Source organism: Tursiops truncatus, chromosome 2 (assembly GCF_011762595.2).
Source record: "Tursiops truncatus isolate mTurTru1 chromosome 2, mTurTru1.mat.Y, whole genome shotgun sequence".
NCBI lineage: Eukaryota > Metazoa > Chordata > Mammalia > Artiodactyla > Delphinidae > Tursiops > Tursiops truncatus.
In genome coordinates, this window is record NC_047035.1 from 114,089,873 (window position 1) to 114,114,053 (window position 24,181).

The 24,181-nt window shown below is 43.4% G+C and overlaps 2 protein-coding genes across 8 annotated transcripts in view; one reads left to right on the forward strand and one right to left on the reverse strand.

The window, feature by feature from the left end:
- BBS4 (Bardet-Biedl syndrome 4) overlaps positions 1-22,426 on the forward strand; it is an 85,360-nt gene extending 62,934 nt beyond the window's left edge. Inside the window, 11 exon segments of the mRNA XM_019949359.3 lie at positions 2,687-2,740; positions 4,783-4,910; positions 7,666-7,720; positions 8,698-8,766; positions 9,740-9,892; positions 9,985-10,156; positions 11,819-11,888; positions 12,509-12,650; positions 13,206-13,407; positions 13,953-14,029; positions 14,031-22,426. Of these exon segments, the coding sequence (XP_019804918.2) occupies positions 2,687-2,740; positions 4,783-4,910; positions 7,666-7,720; positions 8,698-8,766; positions 9,740-9,892; positions 9,985-10,156; positions 11,819-11,888; positions 12,509-12,650; positions 13,206-13,407; positions 13,953-14,029; positions 14,031-14,066 (1,158 nt within the window). The 3' untranslated portion in view covers positions 14,067-22,426.
- The window catches only part of ADPGK (ADP dependent glucokinase), a 44,420-nt gene continuing 24,765 nt past the window's right edge, over positions 4,527-24,181 (reverse strand). For 2 of the 7 annotated variants that reach the window (XM_019949376.3, XM_033851948.2), the window contains exon 7: positions 21,619-23,220. In XM_019949376.3, coding sequence (XP_019804935.1) covers positions 22,669-23,220 — 552 coding nt within the window. In that variant the 3' untranslated portion in view covers positions 21,619-22,668. Of the gene's footprint in view, positions 14,547-15,993; positions 16,128-20,673; positions 20,788-21,618; positions 23,221-24,181 lie in introns of those variants that run through there. The other 5 variants (XR_012330209.1, XR_012330207.1, XR_012330208.1 and 2 more) reach the window with 5 other exon arrangements.

Consider the following 24,181-nt stretch of genomic DNA (forward strand, 5'->3'; position numbering starts at 1 on the left):
AATTTCCCATATTGATAGATGAGGAAGCTGAGGCTTTGGGAGATGGAGTGACTTGCTGAAGGGCACACAGTGAGGTAGTGGCAGAACCAGAGCCAGAATTCAGGCCTAGAATCTAGGATTCCTCACTTTCAGCCTGTGATCTTTCTACTGTACCAGTTGCCCTTGCAGGATGTCTGCTGCATCTTCTCACCCCATGAAAGACAGGATTTAACTCTGATTTGTTCTAGTTTCCTTTTCAAATTTCAAAAATTTTCTTGGTTGTCAGTTTGTTTAAGGCATATTGCTACTGCTTTCTCAAATAATACCTATGAGAAATGATTTAAAAAGGTTACGGGTTAGTTACCTTCCAGTACATTTAAAGGACAAGTAGGGCTACATTTCTCCTCTCCAGCTCCCTGTGTATATTCTTATAGGGTGATGAAGTGGAAGGTATACAAGTTTTATTTTAAAAAAATTTTTTTTGGCTGAGCTGGGTCTTCGTTGCTGCTTGTGGGCTTTCTCTAGTTTTGGCGAGCGGGGGCTACTCTTTGTTGCGGTGTGTGGGCTTCTCATTGCAGTGGCTTCTTTTGTGGAGCATGGGCTCTAGGCGTGCAGGTTTCAGTAATTGCAGCATGTGGGCTCAGTAGTTGCAGCATGCGGGCCCCAGAGCACGCGGGCTTCAGTAGTTGCGGCACATGGGCTCAGTAGTTGTGGCTTGTGGGCTCTAGAACACGGGCTCAGTGGTTGTGGTGCACAGGCTTAGCTGCCCTGCGGCATGTGGGATCTTTCCGGATCAGGAATCAAACCCCTGTCCCCTGCATTGGCAGGCGGATTCTTAACCACTGGCCTGGGAAGTCCAGGGAAGTCTGGTATACAAGTTTTAGAGACAGGCCTGAGTTCAAATCCCAGTGCTTTGCAATGTGTGGAAATTATTTGGATTATGATTTTTTAAAAATAAATTTGTTTATGTATGTATGCATGCATGCTGAGCCGGGTCTTAGTTGCGGCATGTGGAATCTTCATTGCAGCATGCGGACTCTTAGTTGCAGCATGCATGTGGGATCTAGTTCCTTGACCAGGGATCGAACCTTGGCCCCCTGCATTGGGAGTGCCGAGTCTTACCCACTGGACCACCAGGGAAGTCCCTGGATTGTGATTGAAGAAAAAAAAATTTTTTTGTAATGTGACACATTCATCAGAAATTTGAACATGATTCAGTATCAGCAGTTACTAATTTTTTTTCAAGTATGATAATGGTATTGTGGGTAGCTTAAAAAAAAAGAGATCTTATCCTTTAGAAATACATACTGAAATATTTGTGGATAAAATGGGATACTATCTGGTATTTGCTTACAAAAGTAGTGGGAGAGATGGGGGGGTATGGATTGGATGATTGTTGGAGCAGGATGATGAGTACAGGGTGGTTCTGTCTACATTTATATATGGTTGAAATTCTTTAAGATTTAGAACTAAGAAAAAGAAATCCCAGTGCTAATACTTTTTGTCCTAAGTTAGGCAAACTACTTAACTTCTCTGAGCTTCCATTTTCTTACCTCTGAAATCAGAATTGTTATACTTATGTTGCAGATTTGCTGGGAAAATTAAAGTAATGTATATGGAAAACATCTGGCATAGAATCACTGATTGCTATTTTGTTGTTGTTATGTTAGGGAACTTGGAAAACATTAAACCAGTTGTTGTCTCTGAGCCCTATAAGGTTCATGTTTCTTCCGAGAGGGACACTTCTGGGTCTGAACATGCTTCTCCACCTCCCCACTACTAACAAGATGGTCCTTACTGTTTCCCAGGAGCAGTTTTCTCACCCTTGCATTTTCCTTTCTCTAAAGCTGCCTTAAATAAAGGGAGGTTTAATATAAGGGAGTTCGAGAGATTTTACAGAACACAAGGTCAGGAAATACAGATTGGTCTTGCAGTGAACTAGAACTGGAAAGATGTCAGCAACCAAGGTAGCTTCTCTGCATTTCTGCTTGATTTATTTTCTTTCTGTAGATCAGAGGTTGGCAAATTTTTTTTTTGTAAAGGGCAGGGTAGTAAATATTTTAAGCTTTGTGGATTTATACAGTCTTTGTTGCAACTACTTGACTCTGAAGTTCTAGTGTGAAAGAACTGTAGACGATACATAACAAGCGGTCGTGGCTGTGTTCCAATACAACTTGATTTGCAGAAAAAGGCAGAGGATGGATTTGGCCAGTGGGCCAGAGTTTGCTGACCTGTGCTGTAGTCTTCTGAAGATCGGCTCCAATTACATCTGTGTATTCCATCCTAGTGGCCTCCAGATGGCGCGGTCAGTCCCCAAGTCCATACCACCTAGTGAATTCCTAGATTCCTAGGAAAAGGACTCTGACTGACACACACACACACCTCCTTAGGGTTGGAGAAGGGGCTGTGGTAGTCTCTTCTGAGAAGAGGGGACAAAGGGTTTGTTCAGTGAGCAGCCCTTAGCGGAAAAAAGGTGTAGGAATGGGCTGGGCATGCACTCCAAGGTACTAAATAGACCCAGGAAGATCACTGGTTTATTCTGCTTTTATCTCTTACAATCTGTTTAAGATTCAAGTAAAAAATTAACCATAGTGCATGTTTTAAAGTTTAAATTTTGCCAAGCAGTAATAATCTCTAGACACCTGTTGTTTCACTCTAATAGTTACTGTGGAACTTAGTAAGTTGTTTTCCTTTCTTTTGTGTGTAGGAGATCTGTCATAACCTAGGAGTTTGCTACATTTACCTGAAACAGTTGGACAAGGTAATTTATAGAAATGGTGGTGGTGGCTGAGCGGTTGGCTGGGGATTTCACTGAGGGTACACTTGTTACAGAGGTGCCATTGCTCATTTTGTATTATTCCTACTGCTTGCCGAGATTTTTAGAAGTAAAAATTGAAACTGCCGTATACATTTATCCCCATTTTTATTCTCGTTTGTCACTAGTCATCTGTTTTTTTTCTTTCTTTCTGTTTTTAATAAGAAAGTGACAAATTCTAGAAATATGATTAGGGAATGGCAATCTAATTGCTTTCTTCCTCTCTTCTTATTTTCCACCCCCTAGTTTAATTTTCTAGAATGGAAACACAAATGTTCAATAAAACTTAGATATCAAAAAGTGGACCTGTAAGTCTTAAAAGTGTAATTATGACCTTGTGAGCTATCTTATGCTCCAGTGGCAACTGATTTTAGTTTTCAAGGTCATTGGAAATGAATTTTTTTATTTTTATTTTTTTTGCGGTACGCGGGCCTCTCACTGTTGTGGCCTCTCCCGTTGCGGAGCACAGGCTCCGGACGCGCAGGCTCAGCGGCCATGGCTCACGGGCCCAGCCGCTCCGCGGCATGTGGGATCTTCCCAGACCGGGGCACGAACCCATGTCCCCTGCATCGGCAGGCGGACTGTCAACCACTGTGCCACCAGGGAAGCCCGGAAATGAATTTTTAATCTTAGATTTGATTTCTGAGAGTTTGTTTTTAAGGTTATTTTCCGTGTGAGATTTTTATGTTTCATTTTTATATTTCATTGTGATTAGGCTACAGTGCCTAAGGCTCTTACATCAGATAAAACATTGGCACTTACCCTGGTACTCAGATAAGGGAAAAAATGTATATATCTTAATTGAGGGATAGACCAAATTATAGAGAACTCTAAAAGTTAATGATAGTGGGGTTGGGTAGAGTTTCCTTCATAAAGCTCCCACTTAGTGATTATGAAGTTTTATTCTCCTTTCTCCAGTGCTGACAGGACTGAGAATCTGAATTAGTTGATACCCATTTGACAGTGTTTAATATATATCAACTTGTAAACTGATGTAACCTAATCAATCCCTCAGGGGTATGAAAAAAACCTGTACCTCAGCAGTTGAGGTATGAGAATAACTTTTGCTCCTGTGAGATCCATAAAAATAAGTAATACCTATATCTATGTAAATAAAATATACATATTTAGTGGGTCCCTTAGGTTTTCTGGACAGATCTAGATCTTCATTGTTACATATTTGGTTAGGAGCTTTCTCTCTTCAGAGGATATTTCAAGCATCTACAAGGAAGTGATTAGGATGGGTATTTATGGCAGAAAGTGAAGGGTGAATACTCAGTTGAACTGAGTAAGTACATATCTATTCACAGGATTATTCTGAGCCCAGGGAGAGGTGGAATTGGTTTTTGGTCAGACCTGTATGGAGGAGCAGCATTATATTTAGATTTTACTATACAGCCTACAGGCTAAGCAAATACAGTACCTGGCATTTATAGAAATACTTGTTGAATCAGTGAAGGACTAAACGAAGCCCTTTTCATCATCTACGAGGACATAAGCTCTTGCGTTAGCTCTGGTATACTAGTACCTAGAGCAACAGGCACTCGATGAATACATGTTGAATGAATAAATGAGGATTCATTCATTCATCAAAATATTGGTGAGGAAAATGAGGTCCACCCTGGGGAAGGGTGTGCATTTGGTCAGCGGTGCAGCTGGGGTCGAGTTTGGGGCAGACCATGATATCCCTTTTGACTTACGAAATACGAGTCATGGGTGTGAATATCAAAAAGCAGAAAACACTCAAAAAGTTTAATCATCTGTACAAGCCTCCCAAGTGGCTCTAGAGGCAGACACTCCATGTTGCCAGCTGTCCTATGAGCAAGCATGGTTTGGGTATGTTTTAGTTTTTTGGGTAGTGGGGCATTTGCTGAAATGTGATGTTCCTACATTAGTATAGCAGGAGCTCTGTCTTTACATTGGCCATACAAGGTCATTGTCCTTTCACGGTAGTGATCTGGTTCTCTTTACTCTGTCAATCTTGTTAGGCACAAGACCAGTTGCACAATGCCCTACATCTTAACAGGCATGATCTGACTTACATAATGCTGGGCAAGATCCATTTGCTGGAGGGAGACTTGGACAAGGCCATCGAAATCTACAAGAAAGCAGTGGAGTAAGTGTGTCTGTTCCTTTAGAGCAGCGAGAAACTAAAACAAAAATGGGAGCAGACATGAACTCCCAAGTCTAAGAGAGAACACGTGTGACTGTTACACATTGTGAGCTGTAGGAGCCAGAGTTACTGTTAAGCTAAGGTTTAGAGCTCCCGATTGTTTAAATAAGGAAGACAGACATGTTTCTTTCTCACCCATCAGTGTGGCTGGTCTAGCCTAGCTGGGCAGCTTTGCTCCACAAGATCAATCTGGGATCCAGGTTCCTTCCATGTTCCTTCCTCATCATTCCTTAGGTTGTTGCCTTCACCTGCATGGTTGCAGCTAACTTACTGTAGCATCTGTGCTCCAGGCTTTGGTTGGGGGAGGTGGTATAGGAAGCTAAGTACTGAATAAATAGGAAGTTGCACACATCATTCCTGCTGACATTCTGTGGTTCGAAATTAGTGAGGTGGCCACATCTAGCTGCAAGGGAGGTGGGCAGATGTGCTTAGGAGGAAGGAGAGAGCAGATTTTGGAGTCAGCTGGCAGTCTGCCATTGTGGTTTTAAACTTTATAAAAGATCTTGTGTTTCAGGATATTAGGGAGAGAAATCTCCTGATTGAGTAATAAAGATCTGGCCTTATTAGCTTGAGACCAATATCATGCTTTTGAAAAATATCATTAGGGTCAGCCAAACGCCCCTTGAAAATGTAACTGACTGGCTTTCCCAGTGTGGTGTTCTGCGTTTCTTTTCTAGGGACACATGCTATCTTGTCTTTTCTGTCTGGGGTCTTGTGTTTAAGTGGGAGAGCTGTAGCAAAATGCTGTAGTGTCTCATTGGTTAGGTCAGTTAATAGAATGCCTCATCTGTGGTTTAAGGCCACAAAGTCTGTTACTCCTGATAATAAGACTTTGAACTAAACGTAGATTTCTATTAATTTGTTAATTACCTTTGTCTTCTACCATGATAGTAACTTTTCTGGTTATATTAGTCACAACACTGCTTTTGGAATTTTCTTCAACCATATTTTATATCTGAAAAGACATAAAAATCCTTTGGTTTGGGCTTCCCTGGTGGCGCAGTGGTTGAGAGTTCACCTGCCGATGCAGGGGACGCAGGTTCATGCCCCGGTCCGGGAAGATCCCACATGCTGCGGAGCGGCTAGGCCCGTGGGCCATGGCCGCTGAGCCTGTGCATCCGGAGCCTGTGCTCTGCAACGGGAGAGGCCACAACAGTGAGAGGCCCGCGTACCGCAAAAAAAAAAAAAAAAATCCTTTGGTTTAAGCTACAAAAGAGACTTCTGTCATCAAAAGGCTAAGTTTATATGGACAAGTAGGAAGGAAGCCATGTAGCGTATGTTAAAGTCTCTTTGGTGCTGGGTGGAAGCTTTAATCCTGACCCCTGCATTCTGTAAGTTGGCTCTTCGAGCTTATTAGCTCACATAAATTACATTAGCTCACACATTCTTCTAGTGGCTGGTCAAGGACTTAAGTCACTGAAATTCTCAAAGGAGAAAACAGGTCAGCTGAGCATTTGGAGCCTCACTGAGATTACAGAAACCATTGTTTATGACCCGCAGCTTTGGAGACAGTAGTCATGTTTTGGTGGGGGGATGGACACCCACCAGAATCATGGAAGTTACTTACTTGCTTTGGGGGAGGAAGTGATTAGGATGGGTATTTATGGCAGAAAGTGAAGGGTGAATACTCAGTTGAACTGAGTAAGCTCTGTCTGGCCAGCTCAGGCCTCCCCAGGCTGGGGCTTTGGCCCCTTGTGGTTCTGGTCTCCCCATAGGTAACCAGCACCCTACCTCATTCTTAGAAACAGGAGACACTGTTCTTCACCTTCTGTCATTTTCACTGTTGAAGCTGTCTGGTGATCCTGTAGTCAGATCATGTGAGCTCAGTGTTGCTTTCGTTTTGTGACAAAGACAGATGTCATTGAGGGACTGGAAAGGCAGATAATCTTTTACTTAAGCCGGTGTTTACTCCACAAAGCCAACAGCTGATTCTTTCCTAGAGCGGGTATGTGTCCTCCTTCTTTAGTTTGGCTGTTTAGTATGGCTTTTTGTTTAATGTGGAGAGCAGAGCATTAGGGGCCTTGGGATCCTAACTTACGCGGGAAATTATGCTGGTTGGCATTGAGCGCAGTGAGAACAGGAAAAAAAAATCTCCCAAGAGGGAAAGGGCTAAACCTGTGTGTGTTCTAGACTGACTTGGTTTACAGGGCATTATTCTTGAATTCTATCAGTGTAATCAAGACAGTGGCACAAAATATTCCATAGGTTCTTTCTAAGGACTTTGGCCCTAAGAAAAGGTCCTGCGAAAGGAGTCTGGGTTCCAAGTCCCATTCTTTTTTTTTTTCTTTTTTTTGCGGTACGCGGGCCTCTCACTGTTGTGGCCTCTCCCGCTGCGGAGCACAGGCTCTGGACGCGCAGGCTCAGCGCCATGGCTCACGGGCCCAGCTGCTCCGCAGCATGTGGGATCTTCCCGGACCAGGACACGAACCCGTGTCCTCTGCATCGGCAGGTGGACTCTCAACCACTGCGCCACCAAGGAAGCCCCCAAGTCCCATTCTTTCTTGCTGAGCAATCCTCCCTGTAGCTAGGGTTGAGGTGACCTACTTTGGAAGGAAATTCCCAAATCCCTTTGAGAGTTCCTATGGGGAGTGGGAGGCACAGTGGTGTCTCAGGTAGTGCACAAGGGTGAGTTACTGTGTGTGTATCTTAGTGTCTCTCATACACATCTTGTTTCCCTCTGAGCATCTCTGTGTTGCAGGTTCTCACCAGAAAATACAGAACTTCTCACAACTTTAGGATTACTCTACCTCCAGGTAAGAGGAATTCTTTGCTCATCCATGCATTGACGTTGGAAGTGTTTTTGGGTTTGTGTGTGTTGTGGTTTTCCTGCATTTTTACTTTAACACAACTTACTAAAGGTCATAAGAAGGACATGAACTTCACTCTCTGCATTTGATATTCTTTGTCTGCTAAAGGAATTAATTTTCAGCATTCAAATCAGAAGCAAATAAATCTGTTTGAGCCTAGTGCAATTACAGTTCTTATCCAACCAAGGCAAGAACACATACGAGAAGTAACTGGGGTCAGAGGGGCTGGCATTTTGTGGTGGGAGGAGAAGCTGTGGTACCGCTAGGGCTTTGGGGCAGAGGCCATTCCTGTTGTTCCTTCTTCCCAGCCACGTCCCCTAGAAAAGAGAGAAGGCAAAGCATTGTCTAGAATAAAAAGTCTCCTCTCCCCTCCACGTTCCGGAGTGTGGGTGGGATTCTCTTGGCCCCATCGCTGTTCTGTGTCTGCCTGAGGCCCTGGGACCCAGGGATCCCTCAGGGCTTCTCCCTGCCCCACACACCCCATCGAAGCCCCAGGTTCCCCTCTTAGCTGATCCTGCCTCCAACCCTGCCTTTGTGGTGGCCTTTTTGTTTGTTTCAGTTTTCTTTCAAAGGAGCTTAACCCTGGGCCTTCCCGGGCTCTGGCTTGGGAGGCTGGCCCCAGGGGAGATGCGGCAAACCAGCCCATTTCCTGCCAAGAGGCCTTGGGTGGAACAGCGCTAGTGTGGCAGAGGCTGTTCCTGGCAAACAGCTACTCTGACCTTATCAGGGGACAAATCAACAAAACAGGAGGGAAAACAAACGTGGGGATCTTAATTTCCTCTTTTAAGAATCCGGTATCTGTAGCTCTTTTTCTGTCCGAAGAACCCGGAAAAGTCAGGGTGTGTCTGATGAGGGTGTGCTTGGCCAGTCTCCTTAACTACCGTCCCCCCAGTGTAATTCTCTGGCTTTTGCTTTTTCCCAAGCTTGGCATTTACCAGAAGGCATTTGAACATCTTGGAAATGCACTGACTTACGACCCCACCAACTACAAGGTACTGCAGGCTGTCAAACCCCAGAGCCTTCACACAGATGGTCCCACCACTCTTAGAGGTGATCTGGCCCTAGAAAGCGTTCTGTATATCTGAGAAAGTACTTTTTCCTTAGAAAAGTTATAAATAAATGTGGCTCTCATTTGAAAATACTGTAAAGTGTCAGTGCTCTGCTTCTTATCTTCTAAAAGAGCACATTTGTTATATTGGGCCTGTTAACTTATGCAGAAAGCAAAACTGTAGTGCTGGTAAAGTTTTATATGTTACTTAGGAAGTTGGCAGAGCCTCTGTAACTACTGTCAGAAATAAATCTGCTGAAATGACTCGATTCCTGATGAATCTGAGATTACAACTCTTGTCCAGATACGACTTTGAGGAGGAGGAGATCATCATGTGGATATGCATCACTGAGGGAGATGCAGCAAAACCGGCTGTTAACAGTACAGACTCAGTCCTATCTTGGAAGTCGTAGTAGCCTGACGTAGCACCCCACCTTAACCCTTTTCCTTAGAGACATGAAAAGCTTGATCAGTGAAGCCTAAGGCTGACTCACCCTCTGCCCTGTGGCAGAAGGAGCTGCACCTTAGTGGCCAAAGACAGGTGCACCTGAGTTGTCTAGAGCACTTGGTGTACCAAGTAGGGGCTGTAGGGAACAGGTTAAAGGTGCTTTTTACTTACAGGGCCCTGATACTCTGAAATAGTGACTTCCCTGGCCACCAGTAGGAAAGAAATAAGCTGGGTAAAGTCAGTGACTTTTCTGTATTATGCCGAAGAGAGCCAGCGTGGGGTGCGGGAGTGTTCTTCATGAGCGTCTGTTCCAATAGCTTGGATATAGTATATAGGTCCCTGGAAGAAGCTTTTCAGTCCCACCAGTGCTGATGGGCCTGCTGAGTATCTACACTCAGGAAGGCTACTTCACTGCAACAGCCTTTTGGGAATGACTGAATTACCAACTTTCCATATCCCATGTTTTCAGGCCATCTTGGCAGCAGGCAGCATGATGCAGACCCATGGGGACTTTGATGTTGCCCTCACCAAATACAGAATTGTAGCTTGTGCTGTTCCAGAAAGTCCTCCACTCTGGAATAACATTGGGATGTGTTTCTTTGGCAAGAAGAAATACGTGGCAGTGAGTGTCTCCTCATTTTCTTGGTTTGTGTTCAGTTGCTGGTTCTGCCAGCTTGCCCCAGCCTCTCACCGAGTGCCTGCTCTCTCCTCCAGGCTATCAGCTGCCTGAAACGAGCCAACTACTTGGCACCCTTCGACTGGAAGATTCTGTATAATCTGGGCCTCGTCCACTTGACTATGCAGCAGTACGCATCAGCCTTCCATTTTCTCAGTGCAGCCATCAACTTCCAGCCAAAGATGGGGGAGCTCTACATGCTCTTGGCTGGTAAGAGACATTTGTGTGAAGAACCCCTTTCGCAGTCTGTACTCAGGGAAAAATGAATTAGAATCACAGGAGGCCAGTGGTTAAATGTCCCATAGCAGCCATTCCCTTGCAGATCCCATAGGAATCTGGATTACTGTCCTGGAGTTTGAAGAAATATGAAAGAAAAAGATGACAAAGCACCTTGTTGCTTCTCACTTAGGGGAATTTCACTCAGAGACCAGCAGGTTCAATCAGGTTCGTCTCTAGTTCATCTTTTAACAGTGGTTTTCCCATGACAGTTCATCTATTGAATCCAGCCAAGCTCCAGTTATCAGCAGGTGTTAAGATCTTGGGCTTTAGGTAGGGTCCTGCCTCTACTACTTACTAGCTATATCTCATAGGGTTGATGAAAGGATTACATGATTAGACACAATGAATGTTAACTGCTGGTTTTGTTGTCATTATATAATTAGTCTATTACTGTTGTTGCTCTACAGTGTAAAAGTACTGACTAAATATTCTTTCTGGGGGATTCTTCTCCTTATACTAAATATTCTTTCTGGAGGATACTTCTCCATATACTAAAGTTAAGAAATGTATACCTAAAAGCAGTTTCCATGTTCTCATTGACAGTAGTCTTCAGGTGTCTTTTTGGGTTTTTTGTTTGTTTGTGTGTTTTGGTCATTACTGTGAGGTTCTGATTTATGAGAGAAAGGTTGCAAAAACAAATTGAGTGGTGGTTACTTGGGGGCTGTCTGAATACAAAGATAGCCCAGTCATAATGGGATACAGGAATGTAAACAAATGGCTGTACCGTATGGCATAAGCAGCAATTCTAACTTCGCAAAGTAGAGATGATCCTCACAGTGAGCTGTGAAAAGATAAGCTGGAATTCAGTAGTACAGGATGGCTGAGAAGTCCCTGCGTAAAGGCATGCAGCCATGAAACTGCAAGAGGTACCAGGCCATTATGGGCAATAGTGTTGTAGAACGTGGTGGGAGACGAGTCAGGAGAGGTAGTCTGGCGTCAGCGTATGGAGGACCATTGAGTACAGCACAGGGACTGTACACTTGATCCCAGAGGCTCTGTTTTTCCCAGCTGTGTTCGTGGATCTCCTCTTGTGTCTGGTAGAAGTAGATGAACAGCTGGGGAGGTGGAGTGGGCAGGGCTTCCAGAGCAGCTCTGCTGTTGTTTGGGTTATAGGTCAGGCTTTCAGAAAGTAGTGATTTAAAAAGGGAGAGTGTTCTGTTGCTAAACAAAAGTTTAAAGGTGCGGTTATGGGTGCTGGAGAGCAGTGAGCATGTGAGTATTCCTGAGTAGGCCAGTGACGCGGTCAGATTTGTCTCAGTCAGCGAGATACCTGGCAGCCTGCGCTGTGGCAAGCGGGACAGTGCCCTTGGGGAACAAGACGGAAGGCCTGACACGACTAAACCAGGGCAGTGTCACCAAAGAAGCTGTAAAAAATGGAATTCATGGAACCCAGCCACTGACTAACTGTGGAGAGGGGACCGTTGAACAAGATGATACCTGGAATCCAAGCTGAGTGGCTGTGCAGACGGTGGTGCCAGGAGCTGGGCGGGCACAGCAGGAGTTAGGTTTGGCGGCTGAATGAACTGCCGTCTTGAAACATTGCCTGCGTTTTCTCCGCTGGGCTCTTCAGCCACTGCACTTTCTTCGTTGCAGTGGCTCTGACCAACCTGGAAGACACAGAGAATGCCAGGAGAGCCTACACAGAAGCAGTCCGCCTGGATAAGTAAGCCGCCCTGTCGGGAACGCCACTGGGAGGGCTGGGCGCTGCAGAGCCGCGAGGTGGCGCCACGGCCCCGGCGTTGCCGAGCCAGCCCAGCTGCTCGCTCCCGGGGCCTCTGTGCACAGCGGGCCTCTGTGCTGCAGGACGTGGCTCTGAGCACAGAGTGGCTCGGCAGGACCCGACGCTGACTCTTTCTGAGAAAACATTTCCAGCCCTTAGTAGTCAGGAGGCCAGAGAAAGTGAGAGCTGGCAGTGGGCTTGGGCTGTTGATAGCTGTGGGCTCGCTGGAATGTCACATGGGACTCTGGGCTCAGTTTAAGATAAACTTGACTCTCCTGGGATTTATTCCACTGGCCTCTGTTAGGCAGCAGGGTAGGGACCTGTTTTTCGTCTCCTTTGAGGGCTGAGATGTCAGGCTTGGTCCCAGTACCTGCTTTGCTGGTTGGGAAGTTAATTCCCTGATTCTTCTCCAAAGGTCCACACAACACGTGTGTGCCCCACCTTGCTGTGGAGTGGAGCTGTCTGTACTTAGCCAGTTTTATTTTTGTGCAGTGAGAAGGATCTCTAAGTGACCATGTGTTGCGAAGCCCCAGCTCCATAAGAATCGCTGTCTGTTTGCACAGGTGTAACCCTTTGGTAAACCTGAACTATGCTGTGCTGCTGTACAACCAGGGAGAGGAGAGGGGCGCCCTGGCCCAGTACCAGGAGATGGAGAAGAAAGTCAACCTACTCAAGGACAGCAGCTCCCTGGAATTTGACCCGGAGGTAAGCCTTGGCTCCTAGGAGTCATAAGCAAGCTGTCACGAGACTTTTGAATCAAGCCCAAATAACCCAAATATAAGGTGTTATATAGGCTCATGACTGTTTTGGCTTAGATATTCCTAGTGGCATGAATTCTTCAATTAAGAACAGCTTGAGAAGAAACTTTCCTGGATGAAAATAATAAGAGGAAATTCAGGCTTACTGAGTTATATCCAGTATTGATAGACCTCAGCTCAAATGAGTTGTATTATGTCTCTTTGTAGCTTCCTCCCATTCTCCTCACATAGAAAAGGCAGGAATTTAGTCCAACAATGCACCAAACTTGAATTGTTGGGTTTGAGAGCCTTTAAAGAACTCCCTTGCCATCCACTCAGGGCAATGTGGTCTCTGCTGTTTGAGAATGATTTCTTTGCAGTAAGTGTTTCCTCCCTCAAATGCTAGTACAGCAGACACTATTTCAGCTAATCCCCACCTGCCTGCTGAAGACCTGGGATGAGGCTTGTCTTTGCCGGTCAGCCCTGTGACTCTTTTTTTTTTTCCTTCCCACTTGGGCACAAGATGGTGGAGACGGCCCAGAAGTTGGGAGCTGCTCTCCAGGTCGGGGAGGCACTGGTCTGGACTAAACCAGTTAAAGATCCCAAATCAAAGCAGCGGACCACTTCAACCAGTAAAGCCGCCAGTTTCCAGCAGCCTCTGGGTTCTAATCAAGCTCTAGGACAGGCAATGTCTTCAGCAGCCGCGTATAGGAAGCTCCCCTCAGGTAGGAAGCTACACACAGCTATATGAAGACCTGTGGGTACAAGCCACATGTGCCTGCAGAGAGATTACAGCCTTGGAATGAGGCTTGTGCTTTTCAGACTCAGGACACATCCAACGTAGTGCTGCCTAGAAGGGGGAAAAAGCCCAAGGGTGGCCAAACTGTCACTTGTTTCCTTAAGGCAATTTGTGTAAAAGTTAACAGCTACTGGCAGGCTTAGCTGGATGTCGGTACACTGGGTCTTTACAATATTCAGGTTTAGAAATACATTGCAGCACCATTCGTTACGTAGTCTCACTTTAATTCTCACTGCCTTATAAGTCAGCATGGTGCAGGTAATTAAACATTTCTTTTATAAGGTCACTGAAGGCACACTTGACTGTTGCTTTATTTCTTCAGTTATGGTCTTCCTTCACAGCTGCCCAGATATGCCACAGTCCCACTAGTCTCAGAAAATATGGGTTTTTTTCTTGAAACTTGACAGTGAAAATATTGATTTCTTCTGGAACCATGGAACTGAGAATTCAAGCTGTTTGTTTTGTTACTAGGTGTCGGAGGAACATCCCAGCTCACAAAGCCACCATCTCTTCCTCTGGAGCCAGAGCCCACTGTGGAAGCGCAACCAACTAACTGAAGCATCAGCACAAATAAGAGAAAAATAGGTGTAGGATGAGCCGAGAGTTGGGGTTTCTTGGGCGTGGATGTTCCAGATTAGGAAAGGTCCCGTGACACAGGCAGCACGGAGGCCAGCACGTTCCCTGGGCATCATGAGCTGGAACGCAGAACGTGTTACGATGATCACGAGGAGGCTGAGGCCTGCGCAGCCCCTGCTGCCCCGTCAGCCGGAAACGAGCAAGAAGATGGCCCAGACAGGTTCCCGAAGAATTGAGAGCAAGGCTTCGGCTCTATGTATGTAGTTCCAAGAGCCAGCAGGGCATGTGATGCTATCTGTGTTGGAAAGGACTTTCTCTTGGCTGGCGGACCCCTTCCTTTGTGGAAGGAAAGTCTGAGGCATACCTCCGCGCAGCAGTCCTGTCAGTCATGACAAAGCCTTGTCTTAGCTGAGCTGATCCTTGGGCTGTGTGGTATATCAGCCACTGAAGCAAACACAAATCTTTGATTAATAATCCAGCTCTGATAGTCTAAAAGAAAAAAAAAATGATGAAACAAGCTCTTTAAATTGAGGCCCAGGCTACTGAGTATCCCAGCTGCACTTGCCCAAGAGCATCCAGAACAAGTCCCTGTATCTTGTTCTTGAGAGGTCAGAGTGTAGAGCCAGACCATGTCAGGATGAAAAGAAGTAAAGGGCTGGTCTGGTGTCAGCACCACGGATTTAACAAAAAGGAAGCGCTGCTTAACTGAGGAATTTTTATTTGACAATCAATCAATGATACCACTGACCAGATGTTATCAATACATTATATCTATAGATACTTTTCAGAATAAGGATTATGTATCATCCCTTTGGGGAAAGTTATTCAGGTATAAAAACGAGGGATCACAAAAAAAAACTTTTTAAAAGAACCTTGTACCTGCCCGGTCTTTGGGGCTTGTGGATTTGCAGTCTCTCATTCACTCTGTTGAGAAAGGAGCTATTCTAATTCCTAGTATGGGAGTTGCTTATGTCATCACAGGAAAATTACATGACAATTAGAAAAATGAGACCAAGTACACAGTTACAGATACAGACATGGTTTTAGATGGCTCAAATTAGAGGCAAGAAAGCGGAAGTATGAACTAGCAACGGGAAGCGTGTTCTTCTTACTGAATAATATTAGTACAAAACGAAGTAAAATTTTGGAGTGTATGATTACAATGATCATTTTGTTCTTAAGGAAAAATCCCAATTGTCTGATAATAGAGAGTAGCTCACAATGGACCAATCCTCCCACAGACAACAAATATAAACCAGTGGGTAAATGTAAAATACTATCTTGGTTTAATTAAAAAAAAATACACATAACTGTTCCAAGTAAAAATTATAACATTATAACTAAAGGACAAGGGGGTATATGGAAACTTATGGTTGAAAGGTTTTTATATTTCACATGATATGGTACAAAACTAATCCTAAATAGTTTGTGAAAAGTTAAGGCTGTATATTATAATCCCTAGAGTAACCATTAAAAAGATGCAAAGAAGCACAGCTATTGGGTTGGCCAAAAAGTTTTTTTTTTTTTTTCCTCTGTAAGACAGCTCTAGTAGCCCTTAGCTGGAAGACTGTAAAAGGCACCTGGAACAGTTCTTTACTCAAAAAGATAAGTTTTGGGAAGATGGAATTATGAAGTTGCCTGAAAAATGGCAGAAGGTAGTGGAAGAAAACGGTGACTACGTTGACTACGTTGTTCAATAAAGTTCTTGGTGAAAATGAAAAATGCATCTTTTTACTTAAAAACCAAAGGAACTTTTTGGCCAACCCAATAAAAAGACAGTAGAGAGGGGGGTAAAAAAACAGATGGAACAAGGAGAAAATAAATAGCAAAATGTTAAATGTAAATCCAGTCATGTCAATAACTACATTAAAATGTAATTAGACTTAAAAATGTAAGTGGACTAAACATGTCAGTTGAAAAGCACAGAGGGGCTTACCTGGTGGCGTGGTGGCTGAGAGTCCACCTGCCGATGCAGGGGACAGGCGTTCGTGCCCCGGTCCGGGAGGAGCCCACATGCTGTGGAGCGGCTGGGCCTGTGAGCCATGGCCGCTGAGCCTGCACGTCCAGAGCCTGTGCTCCGCAACGGGAGAGGCCACAGCAGTGAGAGGCCCGCGTACCGCAAAACAAGCGAATAATCAAAAAAAACACAGAAAGGATAAAAAAGCCTAGTGCTATACTAATGTTAGATAAAGTAGACTTCAAAACAAGGGGTGTTACCAGAAATAAAGGGGGGCATTTCATAATGATAAACAGTCAATTCAGTAGAAAACCATAAATATGTATGCAACTAACATTACTTCACAGTACATCAAGTAAAAATTGATAGAATTTAATCCACGATCATAGTTGGATATGTTAGCACTTTTTCTTTCAGCAATTGATAGAATTAATTAGACAAAAAGTGTAAAAGGACATATTGCCCAGCTTGTCAATTTCTGTTGACATTTATAGAACACTACAAGCAGTAACTGTAGAAAATACATTCTTTGCAAGTGCACATAATACATTTAGCAAGACAGACCAAATGCTGGGCCATAAAATAAGTCTCAAACGTCAACAGATTGAAATTTCCAGAATATGTTCTCTATACACAATGAAATTGTATTAGAAATTAATAATGATATCTAGAAAACCTACATATTTGGAAATTAAACACACATACTTGTAATAAGGAAGAAATCAAAAGAGAAATTAGAAAATATTTTGAACTGAATAGTGAAAACAAAATTTGTGGGGTTCAGTTAAGAGCTGTGCTTATAAGGAAACTTAGAGCTATAAATGCTTCTATTAGAACAAATGAAAGGTAGAAAATCACTGATAAAGGTTTCTACCTTAAGCTAAAAAAAAAGCAAAATAAACCCAAAGTACAGAAAATATTAAAGAAAAATCTAAGAAGCTGAAAGTTCTATGAAAAAACACACACGCACAAAAATGGACAAATCCCTAGCTAAACTGATGAAGGGAAAAAAGAGGAGACAAATTACCAATATCAGGAATGAAAGAGGGGATAGCATTACAGGTCCTGTACAACATGGAAAAGATAAAGGAATGTTATGAAAAATTTTATGATAATAAAACAACTTGGATGTAATATACAAAATCTTTGAAAAATGCAACATACCCAAACTGAAACAAGATGAAATGTAAAGGCTTCATAGGTCCGATCAAAGGAATTGAATCTGTAAATCAAATCCTACCCTAAGCAAACTCTTGGCTCAGATGATTTCACCAGTGAATTCTATTAAATCCAGTCTTACAAAAATTTTTAAAAAACAGGATCAAGAACTTCCCATTATGCCATGAAGAAAATGAAAGTCAATCTACAGATTGAGAATATATTCACAAGATACATCTGACAAAGGACTGATATCCAGAAAATACAAAAACTCCTACAACTCAATAATATAAAAACTAATAACCCAAACAACAACATACACAAACCAAATGAAAAAAAAACTGGGCAAAAAATTTGGACACCTCACAAAGATACATGAAAGGCCAGTAAGCATGTGACAACGTGCTCAATGTCCATCATCAAGGAAATGCAAAATAAAACCACAATGAAATACCACTGTGTACACATCAAAATGGCTAAAATTAAACAATGACAACTCTAAATACTGGCAAGAACAAGAAACAACCAGAACTGTCATGCATCATTGGTGGGAGTGTAAAATGGGCCATCCGCTTTGGAGAAAGGTCTGTCACTTATCTCATGATATACATTCTTCCCAGCAATTCTACTCCCATGTATTACCCAAGAGGAAGGAAAATGCCCACACAGACTTGTCGATAACATTATTCATAAAAGCCCCAAACGGAAACACCATATTCACAGTGGAATACTATTTAGCCACAAAAGGCAACAAACTACATGCAACAACATAATCTCAAAAACACTGTGCTGAACGAAAAGGGTTTTTACAGCTACAGTAATTAAAACAGTATGGTACTGGCACAAAAACATAAATATAGATGAATGGACCAGGATAGAAGGCCCAGAAATAAACCCATGCACTTATGATCAATTAATCTACCACAAAGGAGGCAAGAATATACAATGGAGAAAAGAAAGTCTCGTCGATAAGTGGTGCTGGGAAAACTGGACAGCTACATGTGAAAGAGTGAAATTAGAACATCCTCTAACACAACAAAAATAAACTCAAAATGGATTAAAGACCTAAATGTAAGACTGGATACTATAAAACTCCTAGAGGAAAACATAAGCAGAGCACTCTTCGACATAAATTGCAGCAATATCTTTTTGGATCTGTCTCCTAGAGTAATGGAAATAAAAACAAAAATAAACAAATGGGACCTAATTAAACTTAAAAGCTTCCAAACAGCAAAGGAAACCATAAACAAAACGAAAAGACAAACTACAGAATGGGAGAAAGTATTTGCAAACGATGCAACTGAAAAGGGGTTAATTTCCAAAATATACAAACATAACAGCTCAATATCAAAAAAAAAACCCCAAACAACCCAATTAAAAAATGGGCAGAAGATCTAAAAAGACATTTTTCCAAACAAGACATACAGATGGCCAAAAGGCATGTGAAAAGATGCTCAACATCGCTAATTAGAGAAATTCAAATCAAAACTACAATGAGGTATCACCTCACAACAGTCAGAATGGCCATCAAAAAGTCTACAAATAACAAATGCTGGAGCGGGTGTGGAGAAAAGGGAACCCTCTTGCACTACTGGTGGGAAAGTAAATTGATACAGCCACTATGGAGAACAGTATGGAGGTTCCTTAAAAAACTAAAAGTAGAGCTACCATATGATCCTGCAATCCCACTCCTGGGCATATATCCAGAGAAAACCATAATTTGAAAAGGTACATGCACCTCAGTGTTCATTCACTGCAGCATGATTTACAATAGCCAAGATATGGAAGCAACCTAAATGTCCATCGACGGGTGAATGGATAATGAAGATGTGGTACATATGCACAATGGAATATTACTCAGCCATTAAAAAGAATGCCATTTGCAGCAACATGGATGGACCTAGAGATTACCATACTAAGTGAAGCAAGCCAGACAAAGACAAATATATGATACTGCTTATATGGGGAATCTAAAAAACTGATACAAATAAACTTATTTATAAAACAGAAAGACTCACAGACATAGAAAACAAACTTAGGGTTACCAAAGGGGAAGCGGGGGAGATAAATTAGGAGTTTGGGATTAAAATATACACACTACTAAATATAAAATAGATAATCAACAAGGACCTACTGTATAGTACAGGGAACTCTACTCAGTATTCTGTAATAACCTATAATGGAAGAGAATGTATCACTCTGCTGTATACCTGAAACGAACACAACATTGTAAATCAACTATATTTCAACAAAAATTTTTAAAAAAATCAGTGAGGAGACATAAAAAAATAAAACTGAAGAAAAGAGCTTTATACAAAAGGACTAAATACTGTATGATTCCATTTCTATGAAGTTCCAGAACAGGCAAAACTAATTTATGGTGAAAAAGATTATAGTGGGTGCTTCAGGGGGCTGGGGTTGAGGGTGAGGCTGAGTATAACTTGGAAGTAGCCTGAGGGACCTATCTGAGACGATGGAAGCATTCTGTATCTGGATAGGCACTTGGGTTAGATAGGTATATACTTTTCTCAAAACTTACCAAATGGACTTAAAATTTGTAGTTTCACTGTTTGAAAATCTTTACCTAAAGAAAGAGCAAAAAATAAAATGTTAAATTATCATTGTGGTAGCTTTTCAATGATTTTCAGTAGTCCTAAAGACACCCAGAAAATTGCCTGTTCAGTTTACTAACTGACAGTTATTAAACTTTTACGTACATGCCACATACTGTGCTAATACTTTGCTCCACATTCCTCTTTAATTAAGAACCCTATGAAGGTAAGGACCCTTATTAGCCCAGTTTTACAGATGAGGAAAAATGAGGCTCAGGAAAGGTACCTTGTCCAATGTCATACAATACTCACCACCTCAAACTCTGCACAGAATTTGAATTTCTTCTGCTGATGAATAATTACCTCTGCCCCACTCAAACTTGACAGAGTAAGAGAATAAAATGCAAACTAAATCTGCGCAATAAATATTACTGATTTTTGGCTGAATTCTTATCTCCTGACAGTGTTTTGTGTGCTGCAGCTTTTCCCTGGGTGTTAAATCAATTTCAAGGGAATGCAAGAGTGTTAGAACATTTTTAGGAAGGATCATTTTTCACCAGGCACCCTTTCCAGTATAGGGGATTTTCAAGCTTTTCTTCTTCATATAAAATCATACATGGAGATCTCTGTAAAATATAGTTCAAAGCAAAGGGGCCTGAAGCTCCACCTCTTGTTTCTCCTGCCTTTCCAACTCACTTCTGCCTCCACCTGTCTGTCCTGGGTGATACAGCCCAGTTAATCTTACTTCCAAAGCTTAGCCTACTTCTCAACAAGGTGGGACGTTCACAGAGGGATGCATGTATATTCGTATCTACACACACACATTCAGGAATACAGAAAGTTTTACAAAACAATACTTAAAATAATTATCCCCATAATGTATGATGCATTTTGATACTTTCTATAAACACCAAGTTGATTTAGTAATGATTAATCGTTCAAAACCCACCTTTTGAAAAACACTGCTCTGAGGTACATGCTGCCCACGTCTCCTGAACGCCTTCCTCGACATCACCAGTGAAAACTGGAGAAATGTTGAGAATATGCTAAGGACAGGGGCTGCCTGTAAGAAAAAGGTCACATGGAGAACACTGCTGCTTAGGTTTAGAACGTAAGTGATGAGTTATTCTAACTCTTCTTGGGAAAATAGAAATCTCTTCTCACTTAAGCTTTTCTAAAAATAGACTAGGAAGTGGTTTAATTATTTTTAATTGAGCTTCAAGGCAGACTGATGAGGTAGCAGCCAGAGATTTTCTTAATAAGCTACTTGCTTTGAATTTCAAGCTGCATAATTCCCTAGGCTTGTCTTTGAAGGAGTAATCAAGCCTTTCCTTCTCATGCAAGGCAGGGGGGAAGGTCGTAAATGGAGAACTTGAGCTAGCTTTGAGATTCCAGAAGCTGCTGCTGTGAGCCCAGCGTGAATGATTACCTGTGACCTAAGCTGGCCTGCCACCAGCTGACACGTGTCTATACTGCTCTTTGAACGTACTGAGAAGGCTCACCACACTCTTTCCAACTGCTGGGTCATACTGGCTCGAGTACTTGATACTAGTATCTTGTCACTTTATTTTTTTAATTTTAATTTTCTTGGCTGCACTGCACAGCATGTGGGACCTTAGTTCCCAGACCAGGGATCAAACCTGTGCCCCTGCATTGGAAGCATGGAGTCTTAACCACTGGCCTGCCAGGGAAGTCCCTCTGCTGTCACTTTAAACCAGAAGACAGACCTACAGCTCAGACTCAGTGTGAGGGGCTGCCTAACCTAGTGATGGGGAAGACAAGATAATCAAACACCTCAAGAGCAGAGGAATATGTAAGTCACAAGTCAAGATCAAAATGATTTATGGCTCCAGAGTCGTGGTAGAAATGAAATCAATCACAAACAGACTTCACATTCCTGAAACGTAAATTGTTTTTAATATTTAAAAGCACGCTGAAGTCTCCTTGATTTATAAAAAATAAATACATAACATGACAAACTTATTCATGATCCTGGGACCCTTATGAGGTCAAACTCTTTAATGGATGTGATGTGTCAATGTAAAACACACATGATCTGTTATACACCCAGAAGCATATTCCAGTTGCAAGATGCCTTCAAGGATCAGAAAGAACATAGATCAGTCTTCTACTGCAGAAAGCACGTCCAGAGCTGGGCGATGAGGTTGGGCCCAGGCACAGGAGCCTCTGACCAGCCAGCCTACAGTTAAGGAGCCAGGGCAGGAAGGTGCAGCCCTTCAGCTCACAGCCCCACCCTGCAGGCCAGGCAGGCTCCTCAGCTGCAGAGTGACCGGCTCCCTCAAGGGAACCACGAGGCTCCCAGCCTCTGCTGTGTCTCTGACGCACAGGAGGGCCTGTTTTGTCCTTACTTGTGGCTCTGTCCTAAGTTTGAGAGCAGAAGACTGAGAAGGTGTGCTCATTAAATTTTTTCATTAGAACACTGAATGGAAATCATGATCCTGCCATGAGCGCTGAGCTGAGAGAACGCGAGAACTCACACTGCACTTTACCAGAGACATGGGAGCGGGTGAGGGAGCACGCACTCCCGAGGTTGGCAAGGAGGAGTGCTTTCTCCAAACCGACATGCTCTCGAGGGTAAAGAAGTCAGGCCTAAAACACTTGAAGAGGGGATCTGGGAATCAAGTTTTCACCCCTGTAACACACAACATAAAAAAAAAAACAACAAAAAACAAGAAGAAAAATCCAGTCTTGTTAGTAAATAGCTGAATTTTGATTAAAACCTGAAATGTTTCTGTGTAATCGTCAACTGGCTGGAATGTATCTGGTACAGTTTAATCTGCTGTTGTTTCTTTGGCTGTCTTCCAACTAGATCTAGAAACGGTTTTGACACTCTCAATCCTGTTTCCCAAACCACTTAATTCCTGTCATTCTTAGGTTGGCTAGTTTTCCTCCTTCAGAAAAATGACCCACAACAATCTTCCAACTAGTGAGGGTGTACTTCTGAATAGAAGAGTCCTTCGGCTGAAATGGCATCTCCGAGGCCCACAGTTCGAACAGGATCTTTACACACCAACACTGGTGTGAAGTGGAAGGACACTCCCTCCCTGTGCCATTCGACCACTGGCTCGTTTGGGTTTAACATGACCCTGGAGCCATCCGCCGAACGGGAGGTCATGAACTCACGGGGCGCCTTCAGAGACACTCGGCGGGTGTCTATGGTTTCTGTCGCGCAGGCCTGTGTCCCGGCCACGCGAGCTCCTGCAGCCACGGCCGCCAGCTGGTTGGCCCAGTGTCCGTCCACAGTTGCCAGGATGTGGTAGGCCAGCGTGTGGAAGTGGATCCTGGTGAGGTCTGAGGCTCTGCTTTCACTCTTCCCATGTTCCTTCAAGATCCAAAAGAGGATGTCGCTGACCATGCCCACATCAGGAACACCGGTCCAGGAAGAGAGGGAAGAGTGAGGTCCAGATGCCGACTGGCTGAGAAATAACAGCTCCTGTTCATTCAGCCCAAGGGAAGTCACGGCAGAAAAGACCTGCTAACAAAAACAAAATGCGGGTCTTTTTCTGATGGACATCTAGCTCCCAAGTATCCTAGGACACAGCCGACGACTAACGTCAGGGAAGGCAGGCAGGGCCGGCATCTTTCTTCTTTACCACAAGACTCCCTGCTCCTGAAGTCTGTGGGGGGAAGTGACAGATCAAGGTCCCTATTTTGGCTATTACACCTCTATCTCCACGCTCATCATCACTTGCGGTCAACTGGAAAGTTGCAGTAACTCTGTATTAGAGCCAGTCTTCTGTTTATATGCTGGAATACAAAGGCAGAGGGGTACGCTCTGTACTGCTTTCCACGGTGCCCAGTTTCTGCCTCTGCACACACAGCAGAGGCTCTCACCACCGACGGGGCCTGACTCTCAGTTCCTGAATGTCAGCAGGTGTCACACCAGTACAGTGGAGAAGCCCACAGGCAGGGTTGTAAGGGTTCCTCGCACACAACACCAAGAAGCAAGGAGAGTGGCTTCACGTCTGATCTAAGCTTTCTAGGCAGGTGTGGGTTAGGAAGACTGAATTTAGTAATAACACTGTGTGTGAAAGGGTACCAAACAAGAGCCATGGTTTTCTATCTTGAGGGGTACCACTATGTCCACCTTGCTTTCTTTCTTACTTAGCACTTCCTTCCTTAGAGCCAGGGACCTGAATAAGGTGAATGTTTGTGCAAGAGAGATGAGCCCTGTGGGTATGCAGGGGTGTGTCTGCACGCGCATATATTTTTTTAAAAATCAAGGGCCTGGGAATCCCCTGGCGGTCCAGTGTTTAGGACCCCGCACTTTCACTGCCGAGGGCGTGGGTTCAATCCCTGGTTGGGGAACTAAGATCCTGCAAGCTGGCACGGTGTGGCAAAAAAAAAAAAAAAAAAAAAAATCAAGGGCCTGTCCCTTTGCTAATGTAACACCACTTCCGTTTACTGCATGTTCTGTTACACATTGAGCTACTGGC